General features: G+C 42.9%; 1 protein-coding gene across 3 annotated transcripts in view; it reads right to left on the reverse strand.

Annotated features, from left to right (window-relative positions):
• Nucleotides 1-2231: 2231 nt before the first annotated feature.
• Nucleotides 2232-20040, reverse strand: part of TNFAIP8L3 (TNF alpha induced protein 8 like 3) — a 46146-nt gene continuing 28337 nt past the window's right edge. Inside the window, exons 1-2 of one of the 3 annotated variants that reach the window (XM_064365675.1) lie at nt 10922-11338; nt 8596-9542 (exon numbers count right to left, since the gene is read on the reverse strand). In XM_064365675.1, coding sequence (XP_064221745.1) covers nt 8980-9542; nt 10922-10985 — 627 coding nt within the window. In that variant the 5' untranslated portion in view covers nt 10986-11338 and the 3' untranslated portion in view covers nt 8596-8979. Of the gene's footprint in view, nt 9543-10921; nt 11339-20040 lie in introns of those variants that run through there. The other 2 variants (XM_012442404.2, XM_064365676.1) reach the window with 2 other exon arrangements.

Here is a 20040-nt window from a genome sequence, read left to right on the forward strand (position 1 = left end):
CATTACTGGAGAGGAGGCCTTGGAAAGAAAAGGGCCAAAGAGAGGCCTAGCAGAAGATGACATTTACCTCAAGAGGTGGGGACTCCCTCTGTTTATTCTTTGTATATGGGTCAAATATAGTTCAAGAAATTATATCTCCAGATCAGCATCCCAGGTCATTGACCTTGGAATAAAATTTTTAAACAGTTACTTTAAAAGGTAATTAATTGAGAGGTGAGAAATGGAAAAAAAGCAGCAATTGCCAGAACAATGGAGTCCAACTTGTACCACTTTTCTCATGGTTCTCATGGCTCTTTGCATTGGAAATAACTGCCTAAAGATAGTTGTCCTTCAGGCACTTGTAGCTAGTGAGGATAGGGCTTAATGAAAGCCCCAAGGTGATGAAAAAATGTGAAGAGTAGTGGGGTGAGCACATGCCCAGAGGTTGCGTCCTGAACACGAAGGAAGAAGGGGATGGGCTCAGTTTCAAAGCTGAAAAGGGCGGGAAGTAAAAACAATTCAGGCAGGAATTACATTCTCTGAAAACCATAGAATTTGAGATGCAAATTATTTCAAGTGGAGTCCTCTATACTGGATCAGCAAACTTTACTGTGTCTAAAAATCACCAAGGAACTTTTTAACTATGCAGATTCCCAAGCCCCACCTCCAGAAATTTGGAGCAGGTAGATTTGGGGTAAGACCCAGGATTCTGCATTTTTAATAGGGCCATTCCCATCCCTAGGACTTCTGGTGCAGGTGTTTCACGGTCTCCATTTTGAGATCCTCTGCCCTATGAAATGCCTGAATTCCTTCTATGGCACCCCCAGCACAGGGCTATTGACTCTGCATCCTCAATGGGGTTGCAGGATGATGAGGGAGAGGCCAGCCTCTGGCAACCAGGTTGTCCTTAACATTTTGCAGAACCCATTTCCCCACAGAGGTCACCCCTGTTAAGAGGCTGATGAGGCTTCATATCAAAAGAATGTTGAGGTTGGGGACACAGATGGAGCTTGAGGCTCAATCTAGGATGTGGTTTGGCAAAATGAGTCAGTCATTCATGTAACTGGGATTTGCTTGATCTGAATCTAAGACCATAGAGCAGTTCCAATATTGAAAAATTCTTATTTGTGATATTTGGGGTGGGGGAGATCAACTTTTATGTTGCTAATAAGGTCTTACGGGGGTAGAGAGGTAATTGATAAAATATAGAGCTTCTTTCTGAGATAATGAAAATATTCAAAATAGGGTTGCACATATTAATGAATACAGTCATATACTAACAGGGATTCATTCTGAGAAATAGGTCATTAGGTGATTTCATTGTTGGGTAAACATCATAGTGTGTACTTACATAAACCTAGATGGCATAGCTTACCACACACTGAGGATATATGGTAGAGCCTATTGCTCCTATAGGCTACAAACCTGTACTGCATGTTACTGAACTGAATACTGTGGGTGACTGTAGCACAATGGTAAGTGTTTATGTATCTAAGCATATCTAAAGATAGAAAAGGTACAGTAAAAATACAGTCTAAAAGATAAAAAGTGGTACACCTGGATGGGGCACTTAACCGTGAATGGAGCTTGCAGGACTGGAAGTTTTACTGGGCGAGTCAGTGAGTGTTGAGTGACTGAAAGCCTAGGACATTATCACACACTCATATAAACTATAAATAATGTACATTTAGGCTACACTAAATTTATAAAAAATATTTTTCTTCAATAAAATTAACCTTAGCTTACTGAAATTTTATAAACTTTAAAAATTTTAAAAACTATTTTAACTCTTCTGTAACAACTTAGCTTAACACACACATTGTACAGCTCTACAAAAATGTTTTCTTCCTTTGTATCTTTATTCTATAAATTTTTTTCTATTTTTAAATTTTTTACTTTTTAAATTATTTTGTTAATAAACTAAGAAACAAACACACACATTAACCTAGGCCTACAAAGGGTCAGGATCATGAAGACATCACCAGGTGACAGGAATTTTTCAGCTCCATTATAATCCTATGGGACGACTGTTGTGTATGGGGTCAGTTATTGACCAAAGTGTCCATAGGTAGCACATAACACATCACAATTTAAAAAACCATTGAATTGTACTCCTCAAATTGGTGCATTGTATGTTAAGTGAACTATATCTTTATAAAGCTATTTTTTAAAAAGGACTGAGAATTCCATGAAATGTTTTGTTTATTGGTGGAATGGCTTTATTAATATATTTTAAAATAATTCTGATAGCATCCTATGATATTTGACTCAAATCAGTAATGACTTATTCATGACTTTGCTTATACCCTGTTCTCCGTCCAGAGACATTTTTCTGGAGTCTGACACAATTTCTATTTGTAATGCATGTCTCAGTAGAGGGTTGGGCCTAACATCGAACCACAGGAGGCTCCTGCTAAGTTGGCTAATTGGCTGACTACCTGGGCCCACAGTGTGCAGTTCTCTGGTGTTTATGGAGTCTTGATTTTACTTTTCATTTTTCTGGCTTACAGCTTTTCCCCTTTGAAATCCATTAACTAAGATCTTCATTCAAAAGTTCTGAAGAGGATCATTGAGGAGTCATTTTTCAATTTGGAGCCTATTGCTCCATTGAATAATGAATAGGTTTCCCTTCTAAGAGACCTACAGTGCAGAAATGCCCAGAACCTCTCTTCTATGCTACTTGGAAGAACTATGGAACTGGAAGCATTCTTAAAGACCTTGAGCAACTTCCTGCTTTTGCAGTTGAGGAAACTGAGGCTTGGAGAGGTAAAGCATAAGGAAATCCCTGCTAGTGGGCAAGCTAAGACGAATCCTCCCCTGACCCATGGCTGGCTCCATGTTCTACACCTTCTATTGTCTATGAAAGCTGAAAAGACAGCAAACTCCAAAATATCTATCTCCCTCATCTCCCCCAACCCAAAGCCAACAATCTATTTCTAAAACCAAGTTGTTGCTATTTCTGAAACACAAAGTAGGGGAAGCCCCATCCCATGGCTGAGAGGAAATATGACCCTTTTAACAGGGAAGCCAGCTGCTGGGAGAGGTGGAAGGAGCCCAAGTCCCTCCTTGGGAACCAGCCCACAAGCTCTTCCTTCACCAGTGACAGACCCTGAGAAAGTGCTTTTCTCCCTAACATAACCTAATTGCCACTTCCCCACTAGCCTCCAGCACTCACTCTGTGCCAAGCTCTGGCTCCGGCCCAGCTGCTCCTTGAGCTGGGAGCCAAACCCCAGACTCCTTTGTCTCAGGAATTGGTCCAGTATGGCCTTAATAGTCAGCTAAGAGGAGCTCTATATCAAGGCCTGGGAGAGCTGGCTGCCCAGACTCTGGCTACCTGGGTGGGCTGCCAGGACACCTCCTCTGTACAGACCTGTCCCAACTTAGCAAAGGAAGGACATGTAAGGAAAAGGCAAGGCTACCAGTGGAACTGCAGTGCTGCTGGGGGTGGGTGTGAGTCTTTGCACCAGCTGACCTCTCCTTTTTCTGAGGCTGGAAGGAATTTGGTACCACCAGTATCTTCAAACCACATGCTTCATTCTTCAGGAACAACCTCCTGGGATTCTGGAAGCATACAAGGTCTCTTGAGGCCTCAGACTTGTGTCTGCAAGCCAGCACATGAAGCTAGAACTAGGACAGGGTGTAAGCATGTGCAGATGACTTCTTCGAAAGCTTCTCCTCTATTCCTTTCCTTGGGAGTAACACTGCCTGCTTTGTCCAGTGATGGACACTCTTGAGCCTTTAAAATTAGTATTAGGCTTGCCAGCATAGGTTGGTCAATTCTTTAATTTGATTTCTATGTTGACACGGTTTGAATGTGTGTTCCCTCTAAATCTCATGTTGAAATGTAATCCCTGGTATTGGAGATGGGGCCTGGTAGAACATGTTTGGGTCAATGGGGACATATCCCCCATGAATGTCTTGGGCTGTCCTCACAGTAATGAGTGAGTTCTTGGTCTGAATTCATGTGAGATCTAGTTGTTTAAAAGACAGGTTATTAAAAGAGAGGCTTCTCTCTTCCTCCTTTGCTCCCTCTCTTGCCATGTGACATGACTGCTCCCACATCACCTTCTGCCATGAGTAAAAGCTCCCTGAGCGCTCACCAGGATCAGATGTTGGCACCATGCTTCCTGTACAGCCTGCCGAACCATGAGACAAAATAAACCTTCTGTCTTTACAAATTACACAGCCTCAGGTATCTTTATGACAATGCAAGCAGACTAACACATACGTGGTAGCTTCTCTTGGCCAGTTTTCAAAGGGCAGGCAGAACATGTGGAAGCTGACCTGCACACAGAATGCAGACCTATGTGTGCTCCAGACAATTGGCTCACCTCTCAACCTTTGAGCCCCCACAAATAAGTCACTGTTTAGGGAAGGGTGGCATTCATTCTTTGCAAGCCTCCACTTTCGTATGTCATAGCAATGATTCTCGAAATTGAGCACTCACAGACCCCACAAGTTACCCCAGCAGACCTCTAGGTGATGTCAGACCTTAAACACATGAAGTTAAATTCTTTTCTTTCACCTGCCATGCTCAGTCAGCATGAGCAATGTTGTAAACACAAACTCAGAAACTCAGACTGAAGCCAAATGGTACCACATGGCTATAAGGTCATTCCCACATGATGTGGAACATACTTATGTTGATTTTAATTTTTTAAAAAAGTTGTCAGAATGAAAAAAACCTTAAAAACTTGTTTTGGATCTCATGGACTCCACCTTCCCCGCCCCCTTGCCCTCAGGACTTTCAGAGATTCATAGATGCTATTTTGAGGAATAGTGTTGTAAAAGATTCTTGTCCCCCACCCCTTCCCCTGCCCTTGCTAACAAGCAAGACTTCCCTCTAAAAAAAGGAGCATGAGCTGGGCCCAGCTTGGGCTGTGGCTCATGTAGCAGGGTCAGACTAAACAAGCAAAATCCATTTGACCATTCAACTCCCAGTTGGGCAGGCCTTGGCGACCCTCTTCTTCAAGTCCATCTGATTTATAACACTATTGTCAACATGCTAGTCCACTATTAAATAGCTCCTGTTAGTGCAATGTTTTCACAGCCAAAGTTGAATTTTCCCTAATTGGTTTCGGTCTTGACCTCGGAGATCATGTGGAATTAAAAGAAAAAGAAAAGTCATAAAAATATTAGGGCAAGGCTGGGCACAGTGGCTCACTCATGTCTGTAATCTCAGCTCTTTGGGAGAATGAAGTGGGAGGATTGCTTAAGGCTAAGAGTTGGAGACCACCTTGGGCAACATAATGAGACCTCCATCTCTACAAAAAAAAAAAAGTTAGCCAGGCATGGTGGTGCATACCTGTAGTCCCAGCTACTCGGGAGACTTAGGCAAGAAGACTGCTTGAGCCCAGGAGTTTGAGCCTTCAGTGAGCTGTGATCATGCCACTGCACTCCAACCTGGGTGACAGAGGGAGGCCTTATCTCTAAAAAGTAAAAGAATTAAAAAAAGATATGGGGGCAGAGGACACATAGGCCTGATTTGAACTCTTTCCTTTTTAAAAATATAAATGGATGCAATAAGTTTATTGGAGCAGCCAATGAATGTTCTGATTTGATTCTAAAAAATGTACAGATGGGAGAGATGAGAGTTGAAGGAGAAGCACAGATGAAGAAGTCTTTTCATTTTGTCACTGAGCAGAGACCTGGAGTTACTAGGGTGTCAAGACCCACAGATGCAAACACGGAGAGGAAGAGTGGTACAGACACATGGCCGGCGGCAGCTGGCGGGGAATGTGTTTCTGCAGGTCTCAGATACAGGAGGAGTGACATGCACCAAAGGGCTTGGTGAGGATTTCAGCACAATTCGCTGGTGTCCTCCTGTGGGGACTGAGCTGAGTGTTCAGGGATGGTTGAAGACCCAGTGATGTTTCCAGATGACTGATTCAACCTGCTCCTGCCATTCCCCACCCTTAAAGAATGTCTCTCCCCTACTTGGTTTGCTGAGTCAGGCATCGCTGTCTGAAGTCTGTGTGTGGCAGGATTAGTTGAGCCATCTTGTACCATTGCTTCTTTTAAAATTACTTTCCCATCATTTTGCAAAATGATATGTTTGTTATTAGGGCCTAAAAATGTAGCTATTCTAACTCTGCTTTTGTGGGTTCTCATATTGAGAATTTTGTACAGAGTTCTGAGCACAAATGCACATCTAGAGTCCTGCTTTCTAAAGCATTTGCTGGCCTCTGTCACATTTTTTTCAGCCAAAACAACCTTTCAGGGTCACCAGGTGATATAGTTAGAGTCCTCAGGATAAACCAATAGGGCCGTATAATGAGATGTTTGCTTTGGTCTTTGGATTGTTATATAAAGTATTTGAAATTTGTAGGCCTTTCAGCTGCTTAATGAAACTCAAGAATCACTTGATTTAGATGCCAATTGTATGTTTGAAATGTGCACACGGGATTGGTTTTGGCTTTGTATTTTTAGAGAAGTTCTTGTGTGCAGGTAGCCCAGCTCCCCACTGGTAGCTGCTGCTAAGTCTGGGGGTCTCAGATAGAGAGCCCACCAGCTCCCTCAGTGGGGAGCCTAAGGTAATAGAAAATGTTTTGGTCCACATTCTGCCATTGCACTTGCTGAGATCCACTGGTGGAAGTGCTGATCCTTCATCCTTCCCTGACCAGAGCAGGAAGGACCCAGTTTCTTTAGAGACTTGTGGGCTGTCAGAACCCAACTCATCCTTCCTACACTATTGTGCTGTGGCCCGCAGAGCCAGTAGAGAACTCACCACCTTCTTTAGCTGGGGATCCTGGCTTCTTCCTCACTGTATCTCACATGGACAGAAGACAGGTCCACTCATTCCTCTTGGGTCTGAGTTCTCTGTAACGGTCCATTTAATGAACAATGAACCTACTTACTTATAGAACCATCTCTTGAACTAGAAAACAATCCTTAGATGAATACATCAAGGCAAACCTTGAGGACTCTGCATGAGAATATCCAGCTACTGCTGGACTGATGCCTCACAGGCAGGTGGGAAGGAAGGGGATCGAACTGCCTGTAGTTCCTACCAGCAGTGCCAAATGACCAGCCACCTCCCCAGCCCAGGTGTGCACAGGGCATCATTGTTCAGACCTTGGGTTTGAGTAGAGGGCTAGGCCATGTTTGTCTAATATGGAGAACAGGGGTTTGTTTTACTCTTCCATATTCCATACTGAATAGCCTTCCTATGAACTAATTCTGGGTGCTATGGCTGAAGAACATAACCAGATGGTTCGTTATGATGTTAACATGAGAGCCAGCTGAGGCTGAATGGCCAGCAAGGCTCAGTGCACATTGTTTTCACACCTTCCCACAAACCATCTCTTGATGCTCCTGCTGGAGATAGATAGACCATGGGGTGGGATGAACCATAGGGCTGAGCTAGTATGGTATTTTTATATTATTATTAGGCAGAGAGAGGCATAGGAGGATGGGAGGAAAGGTAAAAGGAGCAAGTCTCTTAATATGGCACAATGTTGAAAGGAAGTACATTGTCCTGATGTTAGTTAAGACTATGATGAAAAGATGTCAGAAGCTGCGCTGTGAAAGCAAGGCTGTGACATTTGGAGAAGGTGGTTTGTGTCTATGGCCTAGCTCCCCACTGACCATCTCACAGACACACCTACTTGTGCTCCTCTGAAGCTACTGTCCCTTGGGTTCCGAGTGCAGAACTCTTACTCTTCATTTTCTTATTCTTTTCAATCCTGTTATTCTTAACACTGTATTTAACTCCAAGGAATTTTATTCTGAATCACAACTCTAAGATCTCTTGTTTGGAGGGTAGTTTTAATTTATTAATGAACCAGAGACAACAGCACAAAATGACTGTGAAAGGCCAAGAAAGATTGGTAGGGGTTCATTCTGCCTGACTCTCCCGTGCGCGTGGAATAAAGCCTCCCTGAGCTCCATGCCCCTTAGATAAGGGAAGGCTGGTCCTGCAGAGGGAGCACAGTGCTTCTGTTTCTGTGTTGTTATGGGTGGAAAACTCTCTCCCCACCCCCCATGGAAAGTTTCCCTCCGCAGGATCATAAACCTAAACATTTAAGACCTTAAAAACACCTTTTTTTAAAGAAAAAAAAAAAGAGTCTTGCTCTGTTGCCCAGGCTGGAGTGCAGTGGCACCATCTCAGCTAACTGCAACCCCTGTCTCCTGGGTTCAAGCAATTCTCCTGCCTCAGCCTACCAAGTAGCTGGGATTACAGGCGTGCACCACCATACCCAGCTAATTTTTGTAATTTTAGTAGAGACGGGGTTTCACCATGTTGGCCAGGCTGGTCTCGAACTCCTGACCTCAGGCAATCCTCCCGCCTAGGCCTCCCAAAGTGCTGGGATTACAGGTGTGAGCCACCATGCTGGGCCAAAAACATAACTCTTGAAAAACATTTTTCCAATTTGCAGCTACACTTTTTCACACCTTTGGATTTTACTTTGTCCGAAGCAGTGCATTTAGAGACAGATTGCAAACCCAGTCCATTAGATTCTACTGTTCTTTTCTCCTATGCTGCTCAATATTCTATACCCAGGTTTATCCCCTCACACTCAGAAGACAAAAATATTAAGACCATTAGAGTTTCCAAAAGCATGAACATACATCATCTCATCTGGTCCTCACAACAGCCCTGTAAGGCAGACAGGCAGGCATCATGGTTCCAGAATGCAGAGGATAGAGTCCTAACTGGTAAAGTTGGAACCAAATCTTTGTCCTCCCAGTCCAGTGCTCCTCCCACTCTGTGAGATAAACTGCACTCACTGTAATAAGCAAAACAGACTTTCTGCTTAAAATAGATGAAATGTTCTTTGGGCTTACACACAGGTGATTTTAAGTAGAAACTTTGCTAGAGAGCTCAGAAGAAAAACACACCTAAGCTCAGTTCAGCATCAGCATCAGCATCAGAGGGATGAACAGGACAGAACATGGACATCTTTGACAAGGGTTTCTGCTTATGTTCTTGATTCTCACCCAGATTATGGTTGGGCACTGTAACTTTAAAGCAGCAAAGTCCAGGTGGAGGCAAGGCATTTAAAGGACTTTCTCATCTAGCAACTTATTGATTCCTTCACAAATCCTCTTGAGGTTGGGCCTACAGTCTCCATCCAGACTATATAGGGTTGAGAGGAACTCTACGTCGGCAAAGTGGTTGAAGACATGGTTGATGCGCCCGTGGGTCCTGGGCGTCAGGTGTCGCTGTACCAGTTCATGCACCAGGTCCTTGCACTCATGCAGCAGCTTGGAGAGCACATTCCTATCAAAGGTGTATTCCACCTCATAGAAGCTGACAATGGTCATGGCGGTCTGGTTCAGCTTCTTCCGGAACTTCTCCACGATAACAAGCTCCTCTTGGCTAAACTGGTTGTTCCGGTAGAGAATCCCGATTTTGATCGCCACCTTGATTAAGTCTTTCATGATTTTGTGGGCTTCCTTCTTGTTGTGAGTGTGCTCTTTGGTGACTTTGTAGAGCTCATCAAAGATCTCACTGCTGGTGTCATCAATCAACATATTGGCCACAGTTTTGCTGGCTATTTTGCTTAGAATCTTCTTCTGGGCTTGAAGGGCAAGACTCTTTGAACTAAAAACATCAGGACCTATGGTAAGGAAAGATATAAATGTTTTAAAGATAAAAGAACTGTTATTACTTTCCCACAAGTAAAACACACTTAACTTGAACTTATGTTCTTAGAGCAAAAACTCATGTGTTTATATATATCCCCCAACTCCCTAACTAAACCCCAGCCTACCCTAGTTCCCCTACTTTCTTCTCCACATGACATGTTTGTTTACCCTTTTGAATCTTCTAAACTGTGCTTATGCTGTTTCCTCTGCTGGAGGAAACTAGGCCAGATCTTACCTTTTTAGACCTACTTCATTCATAAAGCTTTTTTGATTCTACTAGCTCACAGAGAACTCCCTACCACTGCTGTCACACTGGAAACCATTCAGCTTTGCAAACTATACAGGAGCAAATTATTGCTTAGTGGTGAGAATGTAGCCCCAATGTCAACCCCATTCCCAGGGCAGACATGGATAGTTGATCATGACAATAATGTTGACTGAGTCTCAGAACCCACATATCATTGAGTCTAAGAGGTATTTTTTGGCTTTTGAAATATTGAAAATTGGATGGGTCTTTCAGTCACTGTTGCCAGGTAGCTGTTGTACTGTGGCTGTTATTACCTGTGTACACATCAATTTACACAAAGGTGTCAGAGATTTGGGAGCAAGTCAAGAGAAATTTGTGTAAGAATTGTTGCCATCTGAATACTCTTGATGGCATAGAGAGTTGTACTGTGGGAACACAGACATCAATAACTCCATGTCAAAGATGCTACAGATGAGTAGTACTCTGAAGGTGAAGCAGCTTAGGAAAACCAGACCCAATTTATTTTGCTGTTATTTTCTACTTTATGAGTGAGAGCAATATATGTTTTTAAAAATCCACATTATATGCAGATAAGTCTAAAAAGCCTCTTGCAATAAATATAAATAAAAATTCTAAGTAATAAGAAAGCAATGGTTCATAATTTAACCTACAGCTTCTTTCCTTCTCTTTCTTTCTCTCTCCTTCCTTCCTTCCCTCCGTTCTTCATTCCTTACTTCTTTCCTTTTCCTTTTCTTTTCTTTTCTTTTTCATTCTCTTTTTCTTTTTGGACAGAGTCTCAGTCTATCGCCCAGGCTAAAGTGCAATGGTACGATCTTGGCCCCTGCAACCTCTCCCTCCTGGGTTCAAGCAATTCTCTGCCTCAGCCTCCTGAGTAGCTGGGATTACAAGTGCCCACCACCACACCTGGCTAATTTTTTGTATTTTTAGTAGAGACAGGGTTTCACCATCCTGGCCAGGCTGGTCTTGAACTCCTGATCTTGTGATCCACCCACCTCAACCTCCTGAAGTGCTGAGATTACAGGTGTGAGCCACTGCACCCAGCCATTTTTTTCTTTCTTTAGAACACATAAAATGGCATCTTACAATTGATGGTGCCTTTGATTTGATGAAATACTCCACAAGGCCACCAATTAGCTGGAGCTGACATCTGAAATGAAACACACTGGCCATCCTCACTCTACAGTACGTATGCATATTGTTCTTATCTTCCCAAGCAGATTCAAGTTGCCCAAGGACAGAGAGAATGTCTCCCGCAGCACCTAGCTCAGTTCTGGGTATAGGAAATGGTATCTGTTGAGTAAAATACCAGAGAAATGCAGAAGAATAAGAAAGTAGTAAAATACAGTATACACCAAACTTATACTCAATGTTCATTTGAGAATTGAGGGTCCTTGAGAATCCCAAGAGCTTTTGTCCAGTGCTTTGTGTGCACACAGGAGCGACAGGATAGGTAGAGTAAATAGAGTGATGGCTACATGCCCTGTCTTCTGTTCTCCCTGTCTGGCCCCTCCCTCTTTGTTTCCTGTGGACTCATTCCTTCAGTGGGCAGTGATTAATCAGTGGATGCTCCGGCCTTGCAGACACAGACTCAGTAAACACTCAAACACAATTTAAACAAAGGCCCTGTTGCAGTACAACTAGCTGGGGCTGGTGTCACGGGTGGGAAAGAAATTGCCAAGACAGCTTTAGGTAAAGAAAGGTAGATTTATCAGGGAAAGTATGAAAATATGTTGCAAGGTTACAACAGGCCGCACAGCAGAGAAGGGGCTGCCTTCAAAGAGGCAGGAGCTGGAGGAGGTTTTATAGGGTTGTGCTGGAGGAAGCTACATGCAGAAGAGGTTCTGCTGCTGGGACCACAAACAGAATGAGGTGGCTGTGCCTGCAGGTTTGTGATTAGCCATTTCTCAGAACAATTATTCATTGTTCTTCCCAACCTGGAACCCTCCCCAACTTGGGGCCTCTTCCTCCTTGTTGCTTACTTATCAGGACTCCATAGGCCCTACATGCCCCCTCATGGCTTGCCCAGCCACATACCTTCAGCCCTGGGTCCTTAAAGGACAGCTACTTCTGCTCTTTGGCTTCTTCCAGATACGGGTCCCTCCAGAGTACAACCTGGCATGGGGTAGCTGCAGCGGGGTCAGCAGAACTAAAGCAGTGAGCACCAGGGGCCTTCCACAGCCCCAGCAAGCTCTCTCCCAAAGTCTGAGACAACAGAATCTTTAAGCAACTTCACAGTCAAGTGACCATGATATGCCCAGGATTTTCTCTCCTGCCTCAGTGCCAAAAGGAATAAACACTCATCGTGCAGAACATAAAAGGAATGAACAGTCTCTCCTGACTCTTCTTTACTATGAGAAATCTCCAACTTCCTGACTGATACTATTCCAGAGTTTGAGTCAAATGATATTCCTGCCCAGTCTCATCAACTACCATGATCACCAGAGCTTTGTGTGAATAGCTTTTGTTTTCTGCAAAATCAAAGGTTCTCCAAAAGCAAATATTTACAAGCACTAAGCATATTCAAAAGATTGCACTGTATGCTTTGAAGTAAATTCCACAGATGCTTAAAGACTTTTGAGCAATTGCTCTGTCACTGAAATAAGCATATGCCTCCTCAGGTGACTATTCTAATAGGAATAGGGGAATCTAGAGATTCATTCTAGAAAGTAAAAAAATGAGTCATGGCTTTGTAGTCAGTCACAGCTTCTAAAAACTACCCAAGAATAAGGTCTTCAGATTCTCTAGAAATGCAGCCAACATGTAGTTACCCAGAAGCAGCAGGTCAATTACTTATGTGTCCAATAGCAAGTTAGTGCCTGGGGGCAGGGAGTCATGTCTAAGCCCAACTTTACCTCCAGTGCCTGGCACACTGGCCACACACAGCAGGTGTTGGCTGAGTGAAAGGAGTGCTGGCATTGTGCCAGGCCCTGTTTAACTCTTTTGGTTGGGTGAAGTGGGCATTTTTTTGGAGGCTTTCCTGCTGGCCTGATTCCATACCCTGCTCTTTGTACTGCCAGCATTTCCTCCATTCTGCTCTGGACCAGTAGTTAGACCTCACATATCCCCATAACAATTTTTTTTTTTTTTTTTAAATAACTAATTGGCTGGGTACTGTGGCTCATGCCTGTAATCCCAGCATTTTGGGAGGCCAAAGCGGGTGGATCAGTTGAAGTCAGGAGTTCAAGACCACCCTGCCCAACATGGCTAAAACCCGTCTCTACTAAAAATACAAAAATTAGCTAGGCGTGATGGCATGCACCTGTAGTCCCAGCTACTTGGGAGGCTAAGACACGACAAGTGCTTGAACCCAGGAGGCGGAGCTTGCAGTGAGCTGAGACTGCGCCTGTGCACTCCAGCCTGATTGACAGAGCAAGATTGTCTCAACAACAACAACAAAAATCAACATTTATTTTATTTTGTTTTTCTTTGAGATGGGGGTGTCGCTATGGTGCCCTCAAAGCTGGCCTTGAACTCCAGGGCTCAAGCAACCCTCCTGTCTCAGCTTCCCAAGTAGCTGGGACTACAGGAACATGCACTGTGCCTGGCCCCCGAAAGAATTTTTTAAACTGTGTACCTTCTCGAATATTTAAAAACTTGTCAGCAAGTATTTTTCATGTTAAGATTAGTTAGGAAAGATACAATTTCTAGATAATGTAAATAGTGACATTTTCAAACTAACCTGTTAAATCATTCTTTTAAATGTGTCCAATTAACATAATTACTGTTGTTATATAATATCCATTATATAACACTTTAAAAATGACATGAACAAGGTCTTCTCTAAAAATGTTACATTGTTCTTTTTTCTCCTTGAAATCGTATCTCTGTTCTACTTCACCCACAGCACTTTAAATGCATGTATGTGCTTATGCCTGAAAATATTTGATCAATCCATCAAATTCTCTACAACCAAAGGATGCATATGAGTTTAAATTTAAATTAAAAGAAGATTCCAGGGACCATAAATCTCTAAGCAAAAATTAAAAATTTTTCTTTGGAGCGAGTTATCATTTTAAATACTTTAGGTATGATATAAAATATCAAAACTTTGATAACTACTTACTAGACATAAGAAATAAAGTTTTAGTAGAAATGTACCTCTAAATAAGATGGGCAGGGGTGGGTTATGGTGCCTTATCAAAAGAGTTATCATCGGCAAGGCAAATTTCACATCAACTCTTTGTTTGACCCAGGAGGTTTTGTACCCCAGGGCAAAATGTCCCATTAGGATTTTTTGCTTGGCCACTATACCCTGTAATCCCAGCACTTTGGGAGGCTGAGCTGGGCAGATCACTTGAGCCTAGGAGTTTGAGACCAGCCTGGGCAACATGGCAAAACCCGTCTCTAGAAAAAATACAAAAATTAGCTGGGTGTGCTGCCGTGCACCTGTAGTCTCAGCTAATTGAGAGGCTGAGGTGGGAGGATGGCTTGAGCCCAGGAGGTTGAGGCTGCAGTGAGCCATGATATTGCCACTGCACTCTAGCCTATATGACACAGTGAGACCCGGTCTCAATAAAATAAAATAAAGAGAAAATAAAATAAAAAATTAGCCGGGCATACACCTGTGGTCTCAGCTACGCAGGAGGCTAAGATAGGAGAACTGCTTGAGCTCAGGAGGTAGAGGCTGCAAGAGTGGAAGAAAGGGAGATCCACCATGCCTTGACCTTAGGTTTCTTCTTAGGCAGATGAGTTTGTATATTAGTATGTACAAAGAATATGTAATGCAGTTGTCAAGAGGAATTTGGATCTATAACTTGGTTCCCTCAAAACTCTGTACATGTTGTGGAATGTCTCTGGACTTGCAGTCTGCCCATCTACCATTCTAAATCCTACTCTTTTGCAAGAGCAGCAGCCTTCCATGAAATGTTAAGAAGTGTTCCTTGGGAAGAAAAAAAGAATTTCTTGGTTACATAAATTTGAAAAACACTGATTAAGCAAAGTGAAATAGCTTATTTTCTATGAGATTTTAAAAATATTTCTTTAATACATTAAGGTGGTCTATCAACTCCCAGAGAGAAGTGGGTGTGGTAGGTAGAATAGGCCTCCAGAGACAACCACATTCTCATCCCTAGAACCACTGGATATGCTGCCTTCTATGGCAAAAAGGACTTTGCAGATGTGATTGAGAGTGAAAGAGGGAGGTGGGAGAGTGAGTTGGGAGAGATGTGATGATGAAAACAGAGGATGGGGTGACATGGTGGCTGGCTCTGAAGATGGAGGAAGAAGTCAGAACCAAGGAATGTGTCCTGTAGAAGCTGGAGATGGCCAGCAAGGGGATTCTCCCCTGAAGCCTCCAGGAACAATAAACAAAAAACAGAGCCCCTGCCAGCACCTGGATATTAGTTTTGCAAAATCCATTTTGGCCTTCTGATCTCCAGGAATATAAGATGATAAATTGTTGTCTTAAGCCACTTAATTTTTGTTAATTTGTTACAGCAGCAATAGGAAATGTATTTGGTGGGTAGAATGAATGTAGCAGTCTTGATTTTTTTAATTAGGGAACTATTTTTGCCTCCTGAGTGACCATATGTCCAGTTTGCCAGTAAGGAGGGCTTTCCCAGGCAGTGGACTTTCATTGCTAAATTGGAAATGCCCCATACAAATTGGGACAAGTTCATCATCTATTCTGTAACTACTAGTGATAGAAGAACAGAGAAGTAACAGAGACACAACTTCAGAGTGGAGGAAGATGATACCATTTAAGAAGTTCCTATCTCAGCAGGGGAAGCTGAGTGGCCACCCATCATGCCACATTCATCACCCACTCTACCTGGTTTTTAATTCTAGAGCCAACCTTTTGTCCCTTTCAGACCAAGTTCCCTTTTGTCCCTTGTTTTCTCTGCAGTTATTGAGCATCTACTCTTAATTTGACTATGTATCCAGAGCTATGAAGAAATCCCAAGGAAAGTTATTCAGTTAGGTCTTGCTCTGAATGTGATCCTGCAATGAGGCCGGATATAGACAATGAAACAAAATACAGAAACATGTGAAACAGCCCACACTGGGATGAGTGAAAATAGTTGGGGTAAACTAAATGGGCTCTGAAGGTGGATTTGCATGTAGGTAGGGACAGCTATTATGTTAGGAAGTGGTTTCTAAAGTCACGGATACAGGCCAGTGTTTTTCCCCAAGTCACAAAGGCCCTGGGTGGCTTCCCTGATAAGCTTTCAGCCATCTCTCTTGTATAAGAATTTATTATTTACCTGCAAGTAATTTGGGGTACAAACTTCTACAGTGAGGGCTCAGGAGGGTCACAGGGATAGCATCTCTGAAGCTTTAAAGATCAAAACTGTTGTGCAGAGGAACCCAAATGTTATGGACCGCCAAAATCACCAGGAAGGTTAAGAATAAACAGCAACAAAGTAGATTTCCATATTCTACCCCAGATTGTCACAAGCTCCCTAAGTGATTCTGACATGATGAATGTAGGACCCCCAGTTTACAACAGTGTGCTCCAACGTGTATCCCACAGAGCGCTCGTCCTTTTAGATGCTCCAGGAAAGAAGGCCTTGAGGTCGGTTAAATGAGTTTGTAGATGACAATATATTATGGTTTGCTTTTGACAGTTCACCATTCTATGTAGGTAAAGATACCTGCATAGTTTTGTTTAGTCTACCACTTCTGAAACTTACTGGACATATACATATGCATATAAGTATACGATATATATATATCACATTCTCTGGCATGCATTATAGGACATACTGGGATAGGACTGAGAGAAATAAAATCAAGAAAGACACTGGTCAACAGAACACTCTTACAACTCTCAGAGATTAATAGGGAAGGTGGGGAGATACCATTGTTTCCAACATGCATACATAATGTTACAAATGATTTAAGGGAGAGAGAGGCACTGAGGGAGCAGTCCCATTTGGAAGACTTTTTGCACATGGAAATCTTGGGCTTGCTTTTAACCATCCTTCTGCCTCAGGCTTCTGCACAGGGTGCCTATTGGTGACCCACCAGGGAGGGACACTGCAGGCTGAGAGAAAGAGGATGAGCTAAACTTTGGGAGTCAAGATCACAGGTGTGCGTGGGATATTTGGGAAAGAGGCCTAACTAGTGGACCAGGTTTATTAATGGAGAAATACTAAAAGATGGAGGACAGGTCTTGGTAAAAACTTCTTTTATTTCTGTATACAAGCCCTAGGAAAGCTCTTTTGGCCAGGAATAATTCTTTTAACTAAGTTCGAACAAAAGTTCCCATTTTTCATAATACCTCAGAATCTCAGAATAGACATAAAAATGTGATTATGCAGTAATAGCAAATTCATCCTGGTAGAAAGACAGGGGGCTTCCTTAAACCAAGATTGACAGAAGAACTCAAGCAAAGATAATATAAAGGCTCTGAGAATATGGACCATTTGAACATTTACAAGAAAGGAAACACACCAGGACTATGTTGGGAGAATGGTGTGACAATGGCGGTGAGCTAATCTGGAGAGAGAAAGCAAAAGACAATTTAAGCGGGGGTTGGGGTGGGGAACTTCACTGCATGGAAGAGTGCTAGGGCCAGTCTGAGGTGCTGCTTTTATAAATGATGTTCAGCCGGAGTACAAGTGATGTTTCCCTGTTTCTAGAAAACACTAAGCTCTTCCAGATGGTGCAATGCCAAGCTGATGGTGATAAAGAGCAGGAAGATCTTTACCAAACTGGGTGAGTGGGTAGATAAGCTTCAGCATGGTAAGAACGAGGTAATAAATTTTGAGAAAAATAAAGTAAATGATGATTATAAAAGATGACAGGCTCTGAGCTCTCAGCTATAGCCCAGAAAAGGGCTCTGAGCATCACTCCAGGATGTGGGAGTGGACAGGGTGAGGGGACAGCTATTTTCCCCTCTTTTTCACAGGACTTGGAAACTTCTCTAAGGAGTGTGTGGAAAACTTGAATGTAAGTGTGGATACTTGTGTCAAAATTATAAAATGGGAAATTATTTGTAATCGCCAGTACACATCAGAATTACTTCACTTCTCTAAATAGCTTAAGATAATGGCAGGGAAGAGAATTAACCAAAAATGTCAAGCAGAAGTTAAGAGTGAAGATGGTTCCCAGAAGAAAACAATCTGGAATGCTTAATGGGCATCATCTGTCAAGGCAGGGGACCCAGAAGACAGGGAAGGTAGGAGGGAAGGCCCAAGAGATGGGGTAAGAGCCCTGGGCAGAGGGAGATTCCTGATAGTCCAAGTTTCTGGCATTCAATCACTGACACTTAATTGTTAGTTGAAAAAAACAAAAAAAAGAGAGAACTTCAGGCAAGCCTCCTTTGAGATGGAACAGGATCACAAACTCCTTTGAACTTTTTGAACTTACTTTTTTTGTTTTTTTGAGACAGTCTTGCTCTGTCACCCAGCTGGAGTGCAGTGGCGCAATCTCGGCTCACTGCAACCTCTGCCTCCTGGGTTCAAGCGATTCTCCTGCCTTAGCCTCCCGAGTAGCTGGAACTACAGGCGCGTGCCACCATGTCCGGCTAATTTTTATATTTTTAGTAGAGATGGGGTTTCATCATGTTGGCCAGGATGGTCTCGAATTTCTGACCTTGTGATTCACCCACCTCAGCCTCCCAAAGTGCTGGGATTACAGGCATGAGCCACTGCGCCCAGCCTGAACTTGAACTTTCAGGCCATTAATGCATCAGAAAAATTCCGTTCTGCTCCGTTTATGCAGCCAGAAAAGCTGACTGAACCTGTCACATCCCTCATGTTCCATCTTTCACTACTGCTAAGTGGCCAGGAGCCAGGGCGTGGAGTGATGGACTCCCTGCCCCTTCCCGTCTCCTTTTCTGTTCTGTGGGTGAATAATGAGGAAGGTGTTTGCTGTAGGGGTGAGGCATGGTGGTCTGAAGGATGGGATATCCTGACAAAGCTAAAACGCCTCCTCAAAAAGACACTGCCTCTGCTTTAGGTTTTTGGTTGTCTCTAAGTACTTGTGGGCGCAGACCATTAAGGAACTTTAAGTAGTGTTTGAAATGTGAAGCTAACATAGTTGTAGTTTCCAGAGAGGCTCATTGAGTTGTTGCATCTCCAGTAGAGTCAAACTACAAAACATTTTCCATCCCTTGTATAAAAATGTTTGTATATACTACTAGAATTCTAAAGAAAGAACATGGAGCTGGAGGAGGTAGAATGAAATAAAATCCTTAAGGGATGGTGGGCTGTCTCTAATTCTCTTTGAATTAGAGACAAGCAAAAAAATAAAACACCTTGATCCTCCCCTCCCCCATGGAGAAATGATCAAAGCTTAGAAGCTCTTGAAAAGTGCCTCTTATTAGTCCAATTCCTTTCATACTTGAGTGAGATGGCACTTTTGAGGCTTACAAAAGGCATTTAGGGACACTTTAAAAGGCACCCATGGTAAAACTTAGATGATTTAGAAGGTTAGAGAATGGATTTTTCAGACTCAGGGTTAACTTCGCAGCATATCCTTGAAGACTTCTTTCTTGGGTCTGGTCCCTTCCCAACCCTCCAAAGAAGCCACCTACCTTGAAGACAGATACCCTGAGCTTACCCTTGCTTCTGGGAAGACCTGAAGTCTTCCAAATTTTTCACCACCTGCCACGGAAGCAGTCAGCTTGTGGGACCCACGACTTAAACGACAGTAGCCTCTACAAGGCATCACTGGTTGGATGCACAAAATGGAACTCTTAGAACCTCTATTTAGGTTTCCTTTTTTGTAATGAGATAAATTAAGCTTTACTAATATTTAATAAACAGACAGATTTGGGCCCCACTGTTGTGTGGCATTCTGAGGAACGAGGGAAAGATCCCCCACATGGGTGGGGAGAGATGCTTAGTGTATCCCTCACTTGTTTGTTCTCTTTCAGCAGTTTTGATTTATTTCAGCATATGTTTATGTGTGCTTGGTTAAACAGACTCACTGATTATATTATTTCATTCTAACTAAACTAGCCCTTGCAAAATAGCCCAGTGATTTCAAAAGATCCCTGAAAGAAACAAAACTGAGGACTGAAGACGAGATGCTAATCATACAAGCTCATGTGAACAGCAGGAAAACACAGAGTGGACAATTATCCCTCCTCTTGGCAAGAGCTTTTCTGCAGCCCCACTTTAAAGGAAAAGTAATGATCTAATCAGATCTGACAAGAAATGGGCCATCAACATTTCAAACATTTCTACAGGACAACCTGAAGAAGAATAGATCTCAAACACTTTTACTTGCCTTGAGATAATTTCCCAAAGGCA

This window comes from Aotus nancymaae, unplaced genomic scaffold (assembly GCF_030222135.1).
Source record: "Aotus nancymaae isolate 86718 unplaced genomic scaffold, 86718_ANA_hifiasm-v0.15.2.pri h1tg000062l, whole genome shotgun sequence".
Classification (NCBI taxonomy): Eukaryota; Metazoa; Chordata; class Mammalia; order Primates; family Aotidae; genus Aotus; species Aotus nancymaae.